Here is a 17,932-nt window from a genome sequence, read left to right as displayed (position 1 = left end):
TACCATCTGGACGATATAATGAACTTGTACTACTCTCCAGTATACAAATAAAGTATCCCATGTTTACTCAATATGTTTATTTCCTTACTTGACTGCGATTAATCATTAAAGATTGACATTGCATATAGCACCTGTAATAATTATGTAAAAGATACATTTCAATGAACTACCTCGTCAAAAAAATAAATCGAAAAGTAAGCGTAAGAAAACCATAATCAGTTTATAGACAACCACCACGGAGACGCAGGACCAAGTGAAGTGTAGACTCCTTTTGAATGTTGTAATCAGAAAGAGTGCGGCCATCTTCCAATTGCTTACCAGCAAAAATCAAACGTTGTTGATCAGGAGGAATTCCTTCCTTGTCTTGGATCTTCTCTTGACATTGTCAATTGTATCGGAAGATTCAACTTCTAAAGTAATGGTTTTGCCGGTCAAGGTCTTTACAAAAATCTGCATACCACCACGGAGACGTAGGACCAAGTGAAGTGTAGACTCCTTTTGAATGTTGTAATCAGAAAGAGTGCGGCCATCCTCCAATTGCTTACCAGCAAAAATCAAACGTTGTTGATCAGGAGGAATTCCTTCCTTGTCTTGGATCTTGCTTTTGACATTGTCAATTGTATCAGAAGATTCAACTTCTAAGGTAATGGTCTTACCGGTCAAAGTCTTGACGAAAATCTGCATTATGGTAAAAGGATGTGGTTCGTTTCACAATTGAGGGGATCAATACCTATATATATAGTGACGCCACTTCTCCGTCAAATGTATTCTGTAAACTAAATGATCAAAAATTTACACCATTTCGCATTTTTACATTTTCCTGGAAATAAACATGTATAAAAATATCGATGTATGCTTTCAGACTTGATTACAAAGAGCTTTCTTCTGTGAGTGCTTGTCAGCTTCCTTTGTTCTCAGCTTCTAGTAAAACCTCGAATTGTGGCACTCTTCCGAAGCGAATTGAAAGTGACGTCATAGGTCGCCATTGTATCCCAGCACACTTTTTTTTAAGCTTAACGTAACGAATAAACACCGTTAAAGTAATAAACGCAGCAGGAAGAGCTTTCGCTATTTGACCAAATTGTAGCAGCGAGAATGATAAAGTTCGAAAGAGTTAGGCATTCTCGAGTTCAAAGGTATGCTTTTCTTGATAAATATAAATCAAAATCTTCAAGGGTCGGAAAGAAATCGGAAGATGCGATTTTCTTGGTACCCTGTTCTAACAGTTTGACTGTCTAAACAACGCATCCGCGACATTTAATGACAATTTTTTCCCGAATTTAGTAATAAATTGTGTTCGTCGAAGAAGCAATATTCTTTTAGACAGTACTCCGCCTGTGTAAAAAGCAGGGAACCCCGACAATATTCTTATAATGAATGCTCGCAAAAAATGACTGACCGCCCATCATTCATTTACATATTACATATTTAGAATCAACGGAAGCATAAAGCAAATTAAAACAAGCTTTGTATAGACAGAGAAATGGAGTTTTTCAGCGCGTTGTTCGTGGACCAAATTTTTGTGACTGGGTTATTTGTTTACTAGTGCACCGTCAAAATAAACGATGTAGCAAAAGCTAAGGATCTTAATAATACGTAAATTATTAAAGGAAATTTAAATGTGAAACAAACAGTTTTAATATTATAGATTTATGAAGCAAATGTAACGACTATCAATTCCATAGTTGACTATTAGCATCGTAATATGAATGTTAAGAAAAAGTTTCAGTAAATAGTAGACAAGGGTTACGGCTGGTTATTGTTCCTTTTAATTACTAAAGTTCATAGCCATAATATCTTTATTTATATGTCTATCTTTACAAATTTATAAGATGGTATATAGACATTTGTTGGCTAAGGTGCAACGAAATCGCGGTTACATATAACAAAAGAAAAAGCAACAGAAAAAAGAAATAAATAAATAAAAACAAAAAGTCTGAAAAATGCACTTCCTCTAATCACTCGGATCTTTAGCGACTTCTTTTCACCGAAACAGTAGGATTCATTCACCATTCCTTTAAGTCTACCAAACTGTATTCAATCAACATGGTTTCCTCTACCCTTGTCTATGATGTTTTAAGCAATCTTCCGGAAGGCACATTAGCCAAATGGAACCTTTTGGTTGGTTTCACTGCCATCTTTAATACTATTCAATCCTATATTACTCCCAAACTGACAAAACGCGTATATAGTAATTCTAATGAAGGTATCTCATTGCAACTTTTACTGAGCAGGCTGTTCCATTTATACGTGTTTACATCCTAGAGTGTAGCGGTTATTAACGTTCAATTATAGTGAATGGACTACAGGGCCGCACGTTTGGTCTATGGACTTTTTTAAGTGCGCTTATTCGTATTTACTGTGCCTATCATATGTCTAGTCCAGAGTAAGTCTAATATGGTTTGAGCTCTATTCTAACCAACTATTCTTTTAGTATTTACTTTATCTGTCAGTGCACTTACTACTTGGCCAGCTTCCACTTTTTGAGTGAATGGCTTCTTTTTCGTAGTGCAAACATGGGTGTTGGCTTGCTCAGTCCCATCATTGTCTCCACCATAAGTATAACTTGGATGGCAAAGGAGAAGCAAACATACCTTGGCCTAACAGCCTAAGGCAGGGAATTTGCTAATAGCGTGACACCAGGATTTATTCGACTTCATAGGAGAAGACTTATGGAGTTGTATATATCCATATTAAGGAATACGCTTCCTTTGGTAGAGTATGTGACTTATATGATTATATATATACATGCCCCTCAAGATATGTCAATCTATTAGTTCGTACTACAAATTAATGAATTTATTATTCGATATCTTTTAATCCTTACAAGGTAAAGCAGCTCAAGAAATTGAAAAGCAACAGCTTTTTAATCAAAAAGAATGAAACTGAATCATAAATTAACAGGTAAACAAAGACAGGGGAAAGGAATATAGTTAACTAAATTTACAAACGAACATCTAAATAAAACAAGTTTCAAAAGCTATTCGGTATTGAGGTTTTAAAGGTCGTCTGCCATCCAGGACATCTTATCACGGTTTTCAGCCAAGACAATTGGATCACCGGGATTGAAAGCCGGAAGACCAATGTATGGACAACCGCTGCAACGAAAGGCATCTCCTAAATAGCAATTTCCACAGCTGGAAACAGCATTCTTGCTCTTTAACTTTTCTGTAAAGTCAATTTCACCGGTATCGCTTAATTTGACAGGTTCCAGTTGAGCAGATGCCTTTGAAGATTCCTTTTGTTCCATTTCACGCATGCCGCAAGTACAGTTTTTGCAGGCACGTTTCTTCTTACCGGGAGCAGGCTCACACTCGGGTGGTCGAAGGACGTTCTCATCAGTTCGATCTGCACCATCAATGAGCTCATCTTCGTCAATAACGTCCAGATCATCGTCTTCTCCTCCATCTTGAATCGAGGAAAGAGCGACCTGTTTCTTAGATTTCAAAGAGTCTAAAGGCTTTTTGATATCATTCGAGACTCCATCTTTGGAGCGGTTCAGTTTAATGGGCACAGCCTCGACTTGTGCGGGGCGAGATAAAATCCATGGATTCTTGGACTCAATAATCCAACCGGCCATTAAAGCAGTCATTTCGAAAGATTCGTCGTTGCCACCGACAGAAGAATAGACACGTAAACTACCACCAGGTTGAATGCAAGCAAACACCTGGGGAAATATGGGAGTCAAGACTGATGACCAGTTGGCGTTGTCTAAGGCAACTATTACCGACACGTATTTGTTCACAGGTAAAGTCACCAAATTTGTTTGAACACGGTCAATCATTTGCAATTCACGTTCACTACTGGCATCGATAAGGCTAAAGACATGCTTCAATTCCTGTTCGGAAGAGGCAAAACTAGGAGAAGTCAAAACCAAAGTTGACGACTGCATATTAAGAGAGAATTTGAATAGAAAGCACAAAAGCTAAAACGAAAAGAAAAGAAAGGGGAAAAAATTAGTAGTAATGACTCAAAAGGGAAAAAACAATCAGAAAAAATAGACAATTCAATTATCAATAAATAATCGTAATATGCTTATAATTTGCATCAAATCTTCGATCCAAGCTTTTTCTAGCAAATATGGCGAAAACTTCCTATAGACTTGGCGACAATTCAAAGAATTCCTAAATGGGATGCTCGTCTTGTCTTATAAAAGTTGGAAAAGGTCAACTGAGAATGTCCCTGACCCGTTTTGTATATATTCGTTAGGCGTTGAACTGATTAGGTAAAGTAAAAATTTCTTCCTCCTCTTAGATTTACCGGCATTCAACAGCCAATAAATTAATAAAATTGCATTGCCATACCGTATGACATATATAGAGTAATAACGTAGTATAAAGTACTTTATATTTGACTCACTATTTCGTTCGTTTATTTGTTTTATTTGTTTATTTTTTTTGGTTTTAAATGCGACAATACCAAGAAAACATCTAATATCAATGATTCACGAATGAAAATTAAAAAGATAAAAAAATAAAAGTCTCAGAAAAGGAAATTATGAAAACAAACATTTCCTTTCCAGGTCGAAAAAGAACCCGAAACGTTGATGAAACCTTGTAAAAACAACGAGATAAGTGCAGTTTAAGAAGGAGAAATAGATTCAAAAGCAATCATTTCGATGAAGAAACAAAAAGGGTAGGTCAGAAACACAGGTCTGTCGCGACTCTAAGATTTGTACTCAGAGTAGTTCTAAGTTTTTAATCCTCTTACAGAGCATTGCTTTTATGTTGAGGGAAAAAAAGAGCAATTACAAATGATTTTTTTTTCTTTTGTTTCTTTTCTTTTATAAGAAACCGAAACTCTCAACAATTGGGATCGCCTTCCATAAAAAAGTTAACTTGCCTTCCATAATTTTATCAACAATTTACCGACGAATTGAATAAATTATCTTTCCTTTTGTTTTATTTTTTACTTCTATTATCTATTTTCTTTCCTAATAAAACCATTTACTTGGATCCTTACTTTTGTTTACCATCCACTCACATGTAACTATGAAGGGTTATAGAATACTGCGAATTACTTGCCATTAACCACCACCCAATTTTTCTTGGTAGAATCCAGAGTGTAGTTTTGACATATTTTATTGTAACAAATTTTCTCTTTTTTTAACAAAATAGAAAACTTGAAAGTTGGCTGAATATTGATTAGAAAAGCCATTATAAAAAAAGAAGTTGTTTATTTTTTTGGACTACAAGGACTTATTTCTGGCCTTATTTTTTTTCTACCTTAGATTTTTTTGTTTTACATCTTTTAGTTGTTTCTCAAAGTTAAACTATATTTATGTGCTGTTCAAATTTCTCACATTAAATTTTTAAAAGATGGACGAACAGCAATTATTGCAGCAAATAGCCTCTCTTGCCGGTAAGTCTTTTTTTTTTTTCATTTTGGCTTGTGTTCGTCTCTCATTAAGAGTATTTCAATGGTTTTATCTTGAACTTTAGTGTAAACAATTCCCTTTCAGCACAGGCTTCTTCACGGCTTATGGAGGAAAACCTTTACTAACTTATTAGGCGCAATCAACACTTACAAGAATCAACAAGGTATATAGTGGCTTTCATTTAACGAGTGTAACCTGCTAATTAATTTACAGGAGTTACAAATCCCCCAGAAAACCAAAATACGAAATGGAAAGCTAAAAAGTTTCCGCGAGCTGCATCTCGAAATCAGTCGCTCGTAGTGAACCCCTCTACAAAGGTCCCTCGGCCATCTGGTGCATCGGCACCCTACTCAATTCCTTCAACGCATCATAACATAAAGAATGACGAAAATTCCATTACCGATACTTCCCAATATGTATCCAAAAAAGATCGGCATATGCAGCTAATTCGAAAAAATATTTTTGAGCTTGATCTGCAGGCTAGGCAAGCTAGCTTGGAGTCCTACCGCGAAAAAATCAAAAATGAACGACGATCACGTATCCAAAACTACATCCAAAGTACTCTGCAGAGTGGAAAGAAACAGCTTTTATCAATAGACAACCGTACTTATTTGGCTGACGTTTCCAGTACAAGTGTTTTAGAATACGTTGACGAAGACCCAAGCCCTCCGAAACACCTTTATTGGAATAACAAAGCTTACATACAAACAAAGAAGAATATTTATAAGGAGGTAGGCAATTCTCCGTCTAGTGTCTATTGCCGATATTATAATTCCAGTGGTTACTGTGCAAACGGATCTTCATGTATGTTTGTACATGATCCTACCAGAAGAATGATTTGTCCAAAGTTTTTGAACGAGAAATGTACAAAAGGTGATAACTGTAGCCTTTCACATGATTTGGACACGAAGCGAATACCCGCTTGCTATTACTTTTTACAGGGTAAATGCAATAATGTGAATTGTCGTTATGTTCATGTACACTATTCTGAGACTGCACCTATTTGTTTTGAATTCGCCAAGTATAATTATTGCGAACGCGGCACTTCGTGCAAAGAGAAACACATATTACAGTGCGGTGAATTCGCCATCAATGGTTCCTGTGCTAATCCCCAATGCCGTCTATATCATGGAGCCCTTGAGAAGAGTGGTGATCGAAAAACAGCTGACAAGCAAAAGGATGCAACAAATATAGCAAATAATAATTCTGGTGTAGACCATAAACCGGCAGATATGAATCAGTCAGTAGATGATAATATCGACTTTATATCGCTTTAGGCTTAGTTTAATATAGATTAATCATAGAATGAGATGAATAATAATGCGGAATATAACAAAAGAAAACCTGAGTTGAATTTAATAAGGGGTGATGCTATGTATTACAGTAACTTTATTGAAATACCTATGAATAAACAGCCGTTAAAAAGAAACATCATCAAAAAAATTTTATATATAAAAAAAAGAAAAGAAAAAGCTAGGGTAGCAGAAGGGTTGTATTTCTAAAGCTTATGAAGTCAATGAATGAAGCAAAATAACTGAACACGAAAAGAATCCATGACAAGAATTGAAAATAGCAGGACTAACTTTGAGCACTGTTCGATTTGGACGTTTCAATATAGCGGCGAGCACTTTGTATGTTCATTAGAGTTGCCGCAGACTCTATTTCAGGGTCTGCTATGACTACTAATATGTATGTATCTTCAGTATAGGGTACAATAAATGCAGAGAAATTTCCACCACGAAGTTCAAAAGTAGTGAATTGTGCTTGCATTTTACTGCAGCTTAGCTTAAATTGTTTCACAATATTGCTAATTTTTTCAAATCTATGTGTATCGACAGCGATGTTTTCGTCAGAAGAATAAGAAGAAATGACCAAAAATGTGGTTCTTTCAAACAAAACGACCTCAGCAGCTTCAGCGGCTTTACAGAATTCTCGAAGATGAGATTCCAATGTGGGAGTATTGGGGATCAAAGTATACACAATTGCTGACCATGCTTTAAACAAAGTTTCATCCCAGATAGAAGTCGCTAGACAAGTCGTATTGAGTTCTTTGCTTGCTTCTAGTAGAATTGCTTTTCTTTCTTCAAATACCAATTCTCTAAGGTCTTCCTGAACCAAGTCCATTTTGTGAATCAGACAGAAAACCCGTGCTTGGGGGCTATTGGCTACAGTAGCTTCTAAGCAATTCCGAAAAGTGACCAAGTCTCTCTCAAATTCTCTAGATTCGACGTCAAAGACATAAATAAGGACTTGAACATTACGGAAGATATGATCTCTTTGAGCCGATAGATAATTTTCCATAAACGCTTCTTGACCACCACAATCCCATAAATTTAAGACTAAATTTCCAAGAAATCGTACATGTGAATGCTCAATATCGATGGTAGCACCTAGTCTTCGAGTATTTTTGGCAACATAGTTACTAAAGACAATACTTCGCATGGAACTTTTCCCGCTTCCACTACGGCCCATCAAAAGAACTTTTTTCCTCATATTGAACTTATATTCAAATAAAGATGGAAGTTGCTGTTGTTTCTCTTTCAATCCAATTGGTGACTTTGGAACTTTCCTTGCATCTATTCAACGACAGACGAAACAAGTACGTTTATAACTAAACGAAGGATCAATTCTTCGAAATAAGCAATCCACAACCTTTAGAAATTGTTCAATTTCTTTTACAAACGCAAAGACTTTCTTTCTACCTTTGTTAGATAATTTTGACGAAACAGCGTACCAATACCAACGATTACTATACCTACTGTCATAATTGGGTCCCTCGTTAGCATTCATAATATAACAATCCGTTATAAGAATGGAATATTAGCTAATATCAGTTAATATTCATAAGCTTAAAGAATTGTGCTTGATAATAAGTAAAGAAAAATTTGAAAATGCAAATTTCTCTTTGAATGCAGAAACTCCGATTTAATTTTCAATTCGTGATTATTGCTATTAATTAGAGAAGCCAGTCACGATGGCAAATATACAGAAACAATTTTATCTGTAGCCGTAATGCTTTTAACGGGAATTATTTTGCTTTCCACTATTTTAAAAATATATGCACATCATTCTGAAGTCTTATTGTGGCACCATCCAGGCAGCAATTGTACCAGTGAAATTAGCAGGTGTATTCAAGAGAACTTCGATGGTAAAGCAGTTTTGCAAAGGATTTATACTTATACTGACGATGGTTTCACCGCTTGGCTAGATGCCGGGAACGATTATAGCCATATCATTGAAGCTCGATATGTGAATGCGGTACAACAGTGCCTGAACAGTAGTAACGTTACTGCTTATGTTGAAATCCGCTCACATAATGATTATGCTGTTAGCGGCTCTAGACAACATCCAGATGATCTAGAGAACTTTTATCGCTATTTTGCAAAAGGCTACCCCCTTGACTATAACCCAGACTCAATCAGTGACACTGCTAGTAATGCCAGTAATGTTAGTGATTACCATTACTACAGGAGAGGCATGCCCATACCTGTAGATAAGCCTAATAATAGGAGCCAACCTAGAAGACCACTCAATTTGCTAGTACTGGCTTGGTATATTAATTCGATAATTAATAACCACTATGGGAGGAGTGATAACAATAAGGTCAAAACTCTTAAAGTGTGGTATGTGTTACACTATCCCTGGACATATTACTATTACTCTACGTAGTACTAACACGTCCAATTCCAATAGACAATTTTGTAATTGTACTTATTACTTCCACTCGATTTACATTCTCATAACGTGTGAGATTTCTCCCGTGACACCTACATAATTATAACTCTATCGAGAGAAATAATTATATTGCAAATACTAGTAATTTTTCATGCAAGTATCAAGAAAGACAGAAAAAAAGTTAAAAACACATTTATTTGCGCATGTTTATCTATAAAAAACATGAGATTCTTAGGAGGAGGCTGCTCTGAAAACAAATTCCTTGAATGATGTTTCCATAAACACCTGAGTTAATATAAGGGATATCACAGACTCATTATTGAGAACTAAAATCTTTTGATACTACATTTTGTTATTCTGGTATTGCTCATGTACTTTTGACTATGCTTTTTGCGATATAAGTAAGATCTGTCATCTAACGAGCGCTCAAAGAAAAAGCAATCCGATTCCTTCCATGCCCTGACGACAACGGAAAGAAACGCTTTAAAAAAGAAACCTTGAATAGTAACTTTTTCTTTTTATTTATCTGTTTAAATTGAATAGACCTTCATAGAAAACTGCCATTATTCTGTTTATTACTGTGGCCGAACGCATTTGGTAATTTAATTACGGAAGGTGACAGTAGGTCGTTAAGTCTGCAAATCTTCCTTTCGTGCATGCAAACACAACCCAAGAAAAACAGAAAGGTGAAAGGGGACTTAAAACTTTTTCTTTAAGGAAGCATTTTGTATATTTTATTTAGTTTCGTTACGTTTCGGAGGGAAGAATAGGAAAGAACAAGAAACAGGATGCCTAGAGCAATTTTTGAAGAAGATGCAACTCAATTAAAACTAGGACCAGGTGTGTTGCTATTGTCAAGTGGAACAAATGAACAGTAGTCTAACGTGATAAGAGTTTGAAAATGAAGATATGCTCACAGTTTCTGAGGCGAAAATTTTAATTGATACCGTCATGGCGCAAAGAACTAGAGAAGCGAATGGGGAAATCCCTATGACTGAGTATGCTCAAATACACTATTTATAGAATACATGAATCTTACTAACATTAAAAAGTGTCATGAAAAAGACGCTTGCATATTTTAATGTGTTTGGAAGATTTAAAACTGCAGAGTCTACTTACGCTTGCGAAAGGTATGAAGAATCTTCGACTGTTTCGGGGCCTTGTTGTTAATCTCTATTTTTTAGAATTCTTGGAAACAGGTTTCACAAATTTGAGCGCGCTCAATTAGGAACGCTGTGTTGTGAAGATGCAGAAGAAGCACGGACTTTGATCCCCAGTCTAGCAAATAAAGTCGACGATGAAACTTTACAGGGTATATTGGATGAGCTCTCTACGTTGCGCAAGTTCCAAGAATAAAAAAAAAAAAAAAGAAGGACATCGTTTCCAAGATATCTCGAAGGAAAAAAGTACTGGCCCCTAATCCGTTTGTTTCTATATGCTGTAATCGGTTTTGTCTTCTTTGGAAGCAATGAAAAACCGGTTCGTTTTACTTAATCCATTTCTTGCCTCGATCTAGACATGACTTGCTTTTAATTTATTTACATCCTGTTTAATGAAGAATAGATAATTGGTGTAAAGGCTGAATTGCTAGAGGACATTTTATGTATGTATTTGGAAATACTCTTATCTTGAAGAAAGGATTTGTAACCGACAACAATAAAACTTGATTACTATTCTTTCGTTATAGTAAATAAACTAAAATCCACTGATCTCATAGGAGTTAAAAACGTTTGCATAGCCAAATGGCTGTATTGCAGCCGACCTGTATAGCATTACTCAATAGGCCATGAGCAGGAGCTTCCTTTGCATTCCAATCATCTACAGCAGTATTGAGGTGTTCTAGCTCATCATCTCGGAATTCTGCCAAGTCATCGCGGAGCTTTTGCAGTTCTGGTGCTGCATCATTCAAATGAACTGTATCACGAAGCTGGTCATTATAATGGCCACCGATGACTGTTTCGACCGCCTCTGTGCATGCCATTGCGGCTTTTGTACCTAAAAGAGCCGTGCCGGCCCCCAAGGCAAACCCAGCTACATCCCAAAAAGGCCGAAGCAGAGTTGGTCGTACACGGTTTTCGAGGATATAGTTGTCAAAAGTTCTCAAATGATGCTTTTCTTGTTCCCACATATGTTGGATGGTGGGTGCAACTTTGGGATCCGTAAACTGGAGAACAAAATTTTGTCCTCTATAAATCTGATTTGCACCGAGTTCTCCAGCTTGGTCAACTCGAATGACCTGGTCCAAAGTTTTCGAGTCCTCTCGGCTCAATTCCTTCGGGGCAGTAGATAGAGATCTACCGATATTCGTAGAAACAGCTCGTTTCCAAGGAGACGAAGCTAGGCGTTTACAGACGAACATGTCAAAAAGAAGACACACCTGATTATGCTTTACTTTAATCCTTTTCCCAAAAGCGAACTTTAACGAGCTTTCAACAGCAATGAAGGACGTGGTCTTATTTCCAACAATGTTGGTAGTCCTTACTTCAAATGTAACTGTTTTGATAAAGATAGAAGAAGCTTGAGCGATTCCTACGTCACTTTCTGAATGAACAATGAGGGTAATAAAAGCATTAATCAATCCATCTTACGAGTTACATCTTGTAGTAACAAAATAGCATAGCCTTCCTTGCAATGCGTAAAGAATTGAAGAAGCATGATAATGGCTTTCGTTTGCAGCTTTATAATATCGTCTTAAAGAATAAACAGTAAACAAGGAAAAACAAAAACAACAATGACGAAGACGAAGACAGTAATTATAATACTTCAACTTCAAAATAACCATCAAAGACTCAATTGACGAAGCAGGCTTTCAGTGGACAGTTTTCTAGCTGTGTACGTTGACAAGGAATTTGTTTTCTATAGTGCTGTTGTCTTGTTTGTAAAGATACTTGCGATGTTGTTCGTTCATTTCTATTCCGTACAGTAAAAGAAAAAATACAACACGAGTATTTTGGATAGAGGTAAGCAGACGATGATAGTCAGTCAGACAGGTTTGTGTATATAAAGTCGAAAACCACGCAAGCAAATTCGATGAACAAGTTGGCTTGTTAACAAAGAATGGCTTACAAATTTCTACACCATTTCATCCTTTTCTAATAGAGCTTCCTTTATCTTCCTTCTTCTTCCTTTGTTTACACTGGCTCTTGTTACTTCGAAGGTACATCAGATAGGATGATATCAAGAAATACAACGGCGATAATCAGCTTTTCTACTATCCATTGCCTCACAGTTCCTTCCTACATCCAACATCTCTTGATCGTCCTTCAATTTTCATTTGCTCCTTTTCAATATGGCTTTCATTGAATTCAACAAGTCTTTGCTTATTGCTGCTATTTCCATCGGCTTGAATCCTTTGCTTTGGAACATTGCTGCGCGCTCCGAATACAACAAGAAAACATTGACAAAGCTTGCAAATGGAAACTCTCTTAAGGCCTGCTACGCGTTGGCTGCTTGTATTTTCGTTGGTGGAATTGTACGTGATTTGATTTACCAAAATGCTTTAAAACAACAGCCTACCTTTAACTTGCTTTTAAACCCTTTTCTTCAGCTCTTTTCCAAAGCTTCGTTTGTCGTCGGAAGTGTTTTTGTTTTGTCGAGTATGTACAAATTAGGTATTGTTGGAACCTATCTCGGTGATTACTTTGGATTTCTTCTTCCAACACGCGTTACTGGATTTCCATTCAGCGTAACTGAAAATCCAATGTACAATGGCTCTGCACTTTGCTTTCTTTCTACCGCTCTTCGCTACGGTAAGCTCGCGGGTCTTCTCTTAACTTTAGAAGTCTTTCTTGTTTATCGTTTAGCTCTAATGTTCGAAGAGTAAGTTGTCCTATTTTTTATCATTTTTAACAGTACCACTAACCTTATAGACCTTTTACCGCAAAGATTTACGCCGCTCGTGATCAAACTCAAGGTAAAAAATCCACTTAACTAATTCTTTCTCAATGATAACAACAAGCAAGTTTACTTTGCTTACTATACAAAGTTACAATTCGGATAAAATTATGTTTATCTTCCAAAAACAGAATAGATTTCAATTTTCTTGAGCGTTAACTTGATTTTCTCTGAAGATACCCACCCAAAGAAATGAAAAGTTACCCTACCTTTTTATTCCTTTTAAACCATATACCTGTATTATTATAACTGTCTATTCACTTGAAAACCCAAAATCTTCATCTTCAGACTCCTAAACCTTTTTCCAAAAAAAAAAATAAACTATCAAAAAAAACTAATTATCCCTTATTCCTTACTTTTTTGCTCTTTTAATGGATTGGACTATTCTGTTAAGATCCTCGCCTTTATCTTGCTTCACGGAACCACGCTTCTTAACATTCTTTTCAACTTTTCCTTCCTCTGCTTGTTCCAAAAGATGTCCACGACGTTTTAATCCTTCACCAAGGATCTTTTCTGTTGTCTTTGTCTTCTTGAAGTGAGGATTTGTAGGATCCATAGCAAAGTTGTGATTGGAATATAACGCTTCAAATCGAGGATCTGAGACATTAACCTCAAAGCCTTCTTGCAAGCCTTCCAGTTCAGCAGCCTTCTTCTTCTGCTTACGTCCCTTTTTGCTTTTCTCGGCTTTCAAGATACTCTTCATGTCAAAGTGATCTAGGTGCTCAGAGTCATTCGCATCTTCTTTAACAATAGCTTCAAGTTCCTCCTTTGTTGCAGAACTGGGATCTTCCTCAACTTCGGTTGGTTTTGCGGATTTCTTCTTACCATTCTTTACAGAACCTTTACCTTGGAAGAAAGGATCATCAAAACCTAAATCTTCTTCCTTTTCTCCATTCACTTCCTCTTGCCTGACTTTTCTTAATTCTTTCCTTCGTTGTTTCCTTTCAGCAGCTTTGCGTTTGTATTTTTCTATGGTGGTTTCATCTTCTTCACCCCCTTTATCTTCTTTTTCATCTAACCCAGAGGTAAATGTCACCTCCATATCACCATTTAGGCCTTCTGGCTTGCCTGGCTCTTCAAACGGATTACGTTCAGCTTCATCACCTCCATCTCCATTTAGCAATTTTTGATAACGCGTGCGCAACTCATCGACATCTTCATCCTCCGATTCGCTAGATGCAACATAGGCGCTAAAATCCAAATCTTCAAGGTCTTGAGATGTAAATGCTTTTTTAATGAGATTTTTCCGGTTTGGGTCATCTGCATCCCAGGAAAGTTTTACTTTAGAATGCTGTAGAGCATCAGTCACAAATTCACGAGGTTCATACTTCTCAGGAATCTTTGTACAAACTTCTCTGGGCTCATCTTCTTCAAAGCTAACGTCATCAGGAATGAAACGCAAATCATATATGTTTGCTGTAGTTTCAAACTCAGCACCATCACAAGCATCGTATATAGCTTTCGCGGTACGAACTTTGTCACATTCAACGACTGCGTAAAAATAGCGAAGTCTTTCTAATTGATATTGACGTAGTTTAACCATGTCGAATTCAGCACCCAAATCCTCTTCGACCAAAGCTGCTTGATCGTCGTCAGATTCAGATTCTTCTTTTTCGTCGAACCCATATTCTTGAGCTTCTTGAAGATCATTCGAGGAAGAGTTCCCGCTTTTTGGGGTAAAAATTTCACGAGGAGGGCCTTGAACGTGCTCAACACTAAGTCGTTGTTTACCAAATTCACTGGGATAAATAGAGACCTTTTTCAGCTTTCCAGAAGGAGGACAAAAAGAAGAGAGCGCTGCGAACAGATCAACTGCTTGAATGTTATCCCAATCCATATTTACGACGGCCAGTCTGCTAGTCTCGGTACCGCGAGGAATACGGTCTTCAGTTTCTAGCCCAGCAAGCTCAGTAACTTCTGGCTGAGCTTCAGCCTCACTTTCTTCATCACTCTCATCACTCTCAGAAGTGCTTACGAGACCTTCACCGCGAGCTGGATCAAACACAGGCTCTTCGTCTTCGTCTTCTTCTTCTGAACTTTCTTCTTCTTCTGACTCCTCTTCTTCTTCTTCGGCTTTTAAGTCTTCTTCACTGACTTTCTTTTCGTTTTCATTTTCGGGTTCAGATTCTTCAGAAGAGGATTCCTTATCCTCAACATCATACAGTTTTTCAATTTCCTTCGCCGATTTGTCTTGGTCTAACTTTCTTCCGTATTTATCTACACTAGCTGTAGTTTTAAAATCTTTGTCTTCCTTCAATGATTTGAAACGTTCATCAACTTTAACTTTCAAATTGCCACGGCGAACTTTCGAAAATCTGGGATCTGAATGAACAGATTGAAAACGAGGATCATTAACAATTTGCTTTCCATTACTATGTTTTTTGTTAATTGGTTTCTTTTGATCCCCCATTATTAAAGATTATAACGAGAGTGTGGGTTTTTCAAAGTGTTGTATGGGTATAGGTGAAAGTACAAATACTTGGAACAGCAAAAGACGAGGTTTTGGTAAAGATTAGCGTAAAAGTAAAGTAACCTTTTTGATTTATTCTTTTTGTAAAAGAAAGAAAATATTTATTAATTTGTTTATATAACAATTTATAAAAACAGAACGTAAGTTGGTGTTGTCTTTTACACCCAACCTATAACAAAAATTAGTAAATATCTATACTCCATGTGATTAATGTATATACTAGAAAATGTAATTCTCTACAGCGGTTGTTAAACTGGTCATCATATAATGAGACAATTGCGATCCATAAAGAAGTCTGATGACTGTAGTCACATTCAAAGCTTAGACGATGCCAATAATAATGATTTAAAATGTAAAAGAGCAGCGACTAAAATATATTTCATTTATTATTTTATAACTCGATTGATTCTAAGTAAATTTATTTAACTATGAGATTTTTGCAAGGATGATATTACTTCTTTCCAAAAAAGGACATGATAGATTTCTGCTGACGATTTGCAGCCTGTTGAGGACCGCTTTTTTTACGGGAAGGAGGATTTGATGCTTTAGGCCTTGGTGGAGCAACCTTTTTGGGCTTCTCGTTTTCGTCCTCAGAGAAGGATTCCCAAGCCTGTTCTTCTTTTGTAATCAAAAATCCTTCGTCGTCGTGGGTGGTGACCTTCCTAGTAACTTTACGTTTACCACGTTTTCGCCCGTTAGAAATTGATGTAATATTTTCCTGTGGTTCTGGGGTAACGCTTTCAGTTGAAGGTTTATTAGATTCTGTGTCAAAGCTTGTTGCACCTTCGGGACTTGCGGCAACAGAATTCGCCGATTCCTTTGGTGTGTTGATTGTATCATGATCATCATCCATTTCCATTATATTTTTCAAATCATCATTCTCCTTTTCAAGTTGATGCGTCTGTAATTTTGGCTTTCCAGTAGAAACGGACTCCGGTATGTTTTTAGTCTCAGGCGCCTCCATCGTTTTGTTGGCTGTAGAAGCCGGTCGGGAGCTCGGAGGTTTTACATTTCTGAATAGATTAGAAGTATTTGTCCTTGATTTTTGAGGATTCACTCCAGCCGGTTCTTTTTTTATACTTGGAGGAGCTTTCGTGGTAGATGGTGCCCCTTTGGTTTTCAATTGTCGAGGCTATAAAATAAACAGTTAGTTCATATTGGCGTAAAGTACTTTAAAACATACTGTCGAGTTCTCATTATGTATAAATCCATATTTCTCACAATCCTCTTTCTGGTATATGACATCTTTACCTCGTAGTTTATATATGATGGGCAATAATTCATCAAAATCCTTCTCAGTATTAGCAAGAAAAAACAAATTATCCTTTGAGACTTACGACTATTGGATTTGCCGATAGTGCATAGATTTGCGTCTTATACCCCTCTTCGAATTGCTTGCAAATATCCGGCAAAGAATTTTTCGTTGCAAGAGCATACTGGGAAAGAGAGCCTGGCAGCAAACTGTCTGACTCGCTGTCCAAATCTACTAGGGAACTAAGGTCCTTTGGTACACCATGGATAATATACACCGGATAAAGTTGATTGTTTTCTTCATAGAATGCGTTCAGATAACTTAACTATTAGACTAGAACAAAAGACATAGAACAAATCTTACCTTTGTGCATCCTGAATAGATAGTTTTGAATCAATACTAAATGAAGTCTCCGTCACCTATCACCGTTAGATAATTGCCATTATCCTTTAACGAAATGGAATCTTTACCGCTGATGAATCATTTATTATATTTACTTCCAAATATTTTCTCCATTCCTCCATTTTTTAACATATATGGAGTCTTAATAGTAGGGAGTGTAGTGTAAAGTCAGCTATAAACACCGCTTCTTTGGATACCATTTGAACCCGTCAATGAAAGAAATATGAACATTTTGATACTTAGTTTTATGTAACTCTATATAAACTTTCTAGAAAGTATCACACCAACACCGCACGATGTCTGTTCATAGTGCTGAGGAGTCAATTTTTATGGACTATAATTGCTGTTTCTAAAAGTTTACTATACTGCTTTGCATCTTACATAAACCAACAAGGAAAGAAGAAATCTCTGGGCCTTGACTTGAATATACTGACTGCTCAAGCAAGCAGAAATCGTACGAACAGTTGGATTTTAAAAGATAGAGTTTTCATTTTTATGATTAATTTTCTTATCTACGGTTTCATGTCTAAGCTAAACTGAATTTTCATGAACAACTTGACCGAATGCATCCTAACTATTCAACTTTAAGCACCAAAATGATCAAAAAAAGTCGGAAAGAAGATTGAAAACAAAAAATGAGCTGTAAGGTTCATAATACATCGACAAACAACAACGAAACCTCAGCAAAAGTCTTCACAATTGTAATGTAATTCTTTTCATCGTATTATTATGATTACTAATACGAATTTGCGACCTTTTGTGACTTGAAATATGCAAGTACGAACTTTTGGATTAGAGCGGCTGTGTCTTACTAAGAGTAGATTTTTTTAATTCATTAAAATAAAAGAGCCTTTGGCACGAT

At 36.5% G+C, this 17,932-nt stretch overlaps 11 protein-coding genes across 11 annotated transcripts; 5 read left to right on the top strand and 6 right to left on the bottom strand.

The window, feature by feature from the left end:
* Positions 1-94: 94 nt before the first annotated feature.
* On the bottom strand, positions 95-719 carry SPOG_05776 (ubiquitin). The gene is made up of 2 exons (XM_013170560.1): positions 459-719; positions 95-375 (listed from the first exon to the last, which is right to left on the bottom strand). The coding sequence occupies exons 1-2, from the start codon at positions 682-684 to the stop codon at positions 221-223; spliced, it is 381 nt and encodes a 126-aa protein (XP_013026014.1). The 5' UTR covers positions 685-719; the 3' UTR covers positions 95-220.
* Positions 720-2,010: 1,291 nt separating this feature from the next.
* SPOG_04231 (Erg28 protein) lies at positions 2,011-2,812 on the top strand. The gene is made up of 3 exons (XM_013170307.1): positions 2,011-2,206; positions 2,296-2,386; positions 2,435-2,812. Exons 1-3 carry the CDS (start codon positions 2,047-2,049, stop codon positions 2,610-2,612), a joined length of 429 nt encoding a protein of 142 aa, XP_013025761.1. The 5' UTR covers positions 2,011-2,046; the 3' UTR covers positions 2,613-2,812.
* Positions 2,813-2,822: 10 nt separating this feature from the next.
* SPOG_04232 (anamorsin family protein) lies at positions 2,823-4,242 on the bottom strand. The gene has a single exon (XM_013170308.1). The coding sequence runs from the start codon at positions 3,890-3,892 to the stop codon at positions 2,999-3,001; it is 894 nt and encodes a 297-aa protein (XP_013025762.1). The 5' UTR covers positions 3,893-4,242; the 3' UTR covers positions 2,823-2,998.
* Positions 4,243-5,030: 788 nt separating this feature from the next.
* Positions 5,031-6,711, top strand: SPOG_04233 (ZC3H3 protein). Its single transcript, XM_013170309.1, has 3 exons — positions 5,031-5,361; positions 5,511-5,540; positions 5,591-6,711. Exons 1-3 carry the CDS (start codon positions 5,319-5,321, stop codon positions 6,652-6,654), a joined length of 1,137 nt encoding a protein of 378 aa, XP_013025763.1. The 5' UTR covers positions 5,031-5,318; the 3' UTR covers positions 6,655-6,711.
* A 9-nt stretch (positions 6,712-6,720) lies between these two features.
* Positions 6,721-8,120, bottom strand: SPOG_04234 (Gtr1/RagA G protein Gtr1). Its single transcript, XM_013170310.1, has one exon. It carries the CDS (start codon positions 7,868-7,870, stop codon positions 6,956-6,958), a length of 915 nt encoding a protein of 304 aa, XP_013025764.1. The 5' UTR covers positions 7,871-8,120; the 3' UTR covers positions 6,721-6,955.
* A 269-nt stretch (positions 8,121-8,389) lies between these two features.
* On the top strand, positions 8,390-9,120 carry SPOG_04235 (uncharacterized protein; the record flags this gene model as incomplete). Its single annotated transcript, XM_013170311.1, has 3 exons — positions 8,390-8,928; positions 8,981-9,000; positions 9,071-9,120. The coding sequence occupies 3 exons, from the start codon at positions 8,390-8,392 to the stop codon at positions 9,118-9,120; spliced, it is 609 nt and encodes a 202-aa protein (XP_013025765.1).
* A 720-nt stretch (positions 9,121-9,840) lies between these two features.
* SPOG_04236 (DNA-directed RNA polymerase II complex subunit Rpb4) lies at positions 9,841-10,408 on the top strand (the record flags this gene model as incomplete). The annotated part of the gene is made up of 4 exons (XM_013170312.1): positions 9,841-9,892; positions 9,945-10,050; positions 10,105-10,182; positions 10,237-10,408. The coding sequence occupies 4 exons, from the start codon at positions 9,841-9,843 to the stop codon at positions 10,406-10,408; spliced, it is 408 nt and encodes a 135-aa protein (XP_013025766.1).
* A 229-nt stretch (positions 10,409-10,637) lies between these two features.
* Positions 10,638-11,632, bottom strand: SPOG_04237 (ubiquinone biosynthesis protein Coq7). The gene has a single exon (XM_013170313.1). The coding sequence runs from the start codon at positions 11,409-11,411 to the stop codon at positions 10,773-10,775; it is 639 nt and encodes a 212-aa protein (XP_013025767.1). The 5' UTR covers positions 11,412-11,632; the 3' UTR covers positions 10,638-10,772.
* A 655-nt stretch (positions 11,633-12,287) lies between these two features.
* On the top strand, positions 12,288-15,475 carry SPOG_04238 (phosphatidyl-N-methylethanolamine N- methyltransferase). The gene is made up of 2 exons (XM_013170314.1): positions 12,288-12,871; positions 12,922-15,475. The coding sequence occupies exons 1-2, from the start codon at positions 12,342-12,344 to the stop codon at positions 12,980-12,982; spliced, it is 591 nt and encodes a 196-aa protein (XP_013025768.1). The 5' UTR covers positions 12,288-12,341; the 3' UTR covers positions 12,983-15,475.
* Positions 13,190-15,356, bottom strand: SPOG_04239 (pre-rRNA processing protein Esf1; the record flags this gene model as incomplete). Its single annotated transcript, XM_013170315.1, has 2 exons — positions 13,190-13,238; positions 13,303-15,356. 2 exons carry the CDS (start codon positions 15,354-15,356, stop codon positions 13,190-13,192), a joined length of 2,103 nt encoding a protein of 700 aa, XP_013025769.1.
* A 301-nt stretch (positions 15,476-15,776) lies between the features above and the next one.
* Positions 15,777-17,305, bottom strand: SPOG_04240 (DNA polymerase delta subunit Cdc27). Its single transcript, XM_013170316.1, has 5 exons — positions 17,139-17,305; positions 17,032-17,087; positions 16,754-16,988; positions 16,600-16,707; positions 15,777-16,548 (listed from the first exon to the last, which is right to left on the bottom strand). Exons 1-5 carry the CDS (start codon positions 17,190-17,192, stop codon positions 15,868-15,870), a joined length of 1,134 nt encoding a protein of 377 aa, XP_013025770.1. The 5' UTR covers positions 17,193-17,305; the 3' UTR covers positions 15,777-15,867.
* Between the last annotated feature and the right edge of the window lie 627 nt (positions 17,306-17,932).

Source organism: Schizosaccharomyces cryophilus (assembly GCF_000004155.1).
Source record: "Schizosaccharomyces cryophilus OY26 unplaced genomic scaffold supercont4.9, whole genome shotgun sequence".
NCBI lineage: Eukaryota > Fungi > Ascomycota > Schizosaccharomycetes > Schizosaccharomycetales > Schizosaccharomycetaceae > Schizosaccharomyces > Schizosaccharomyces cryophilus.
The sequence above is the reverse complement of the archived record's forward strand: the minus strand, read 5'-3'. Positions and strand labels throughout refer to the sequence as shown.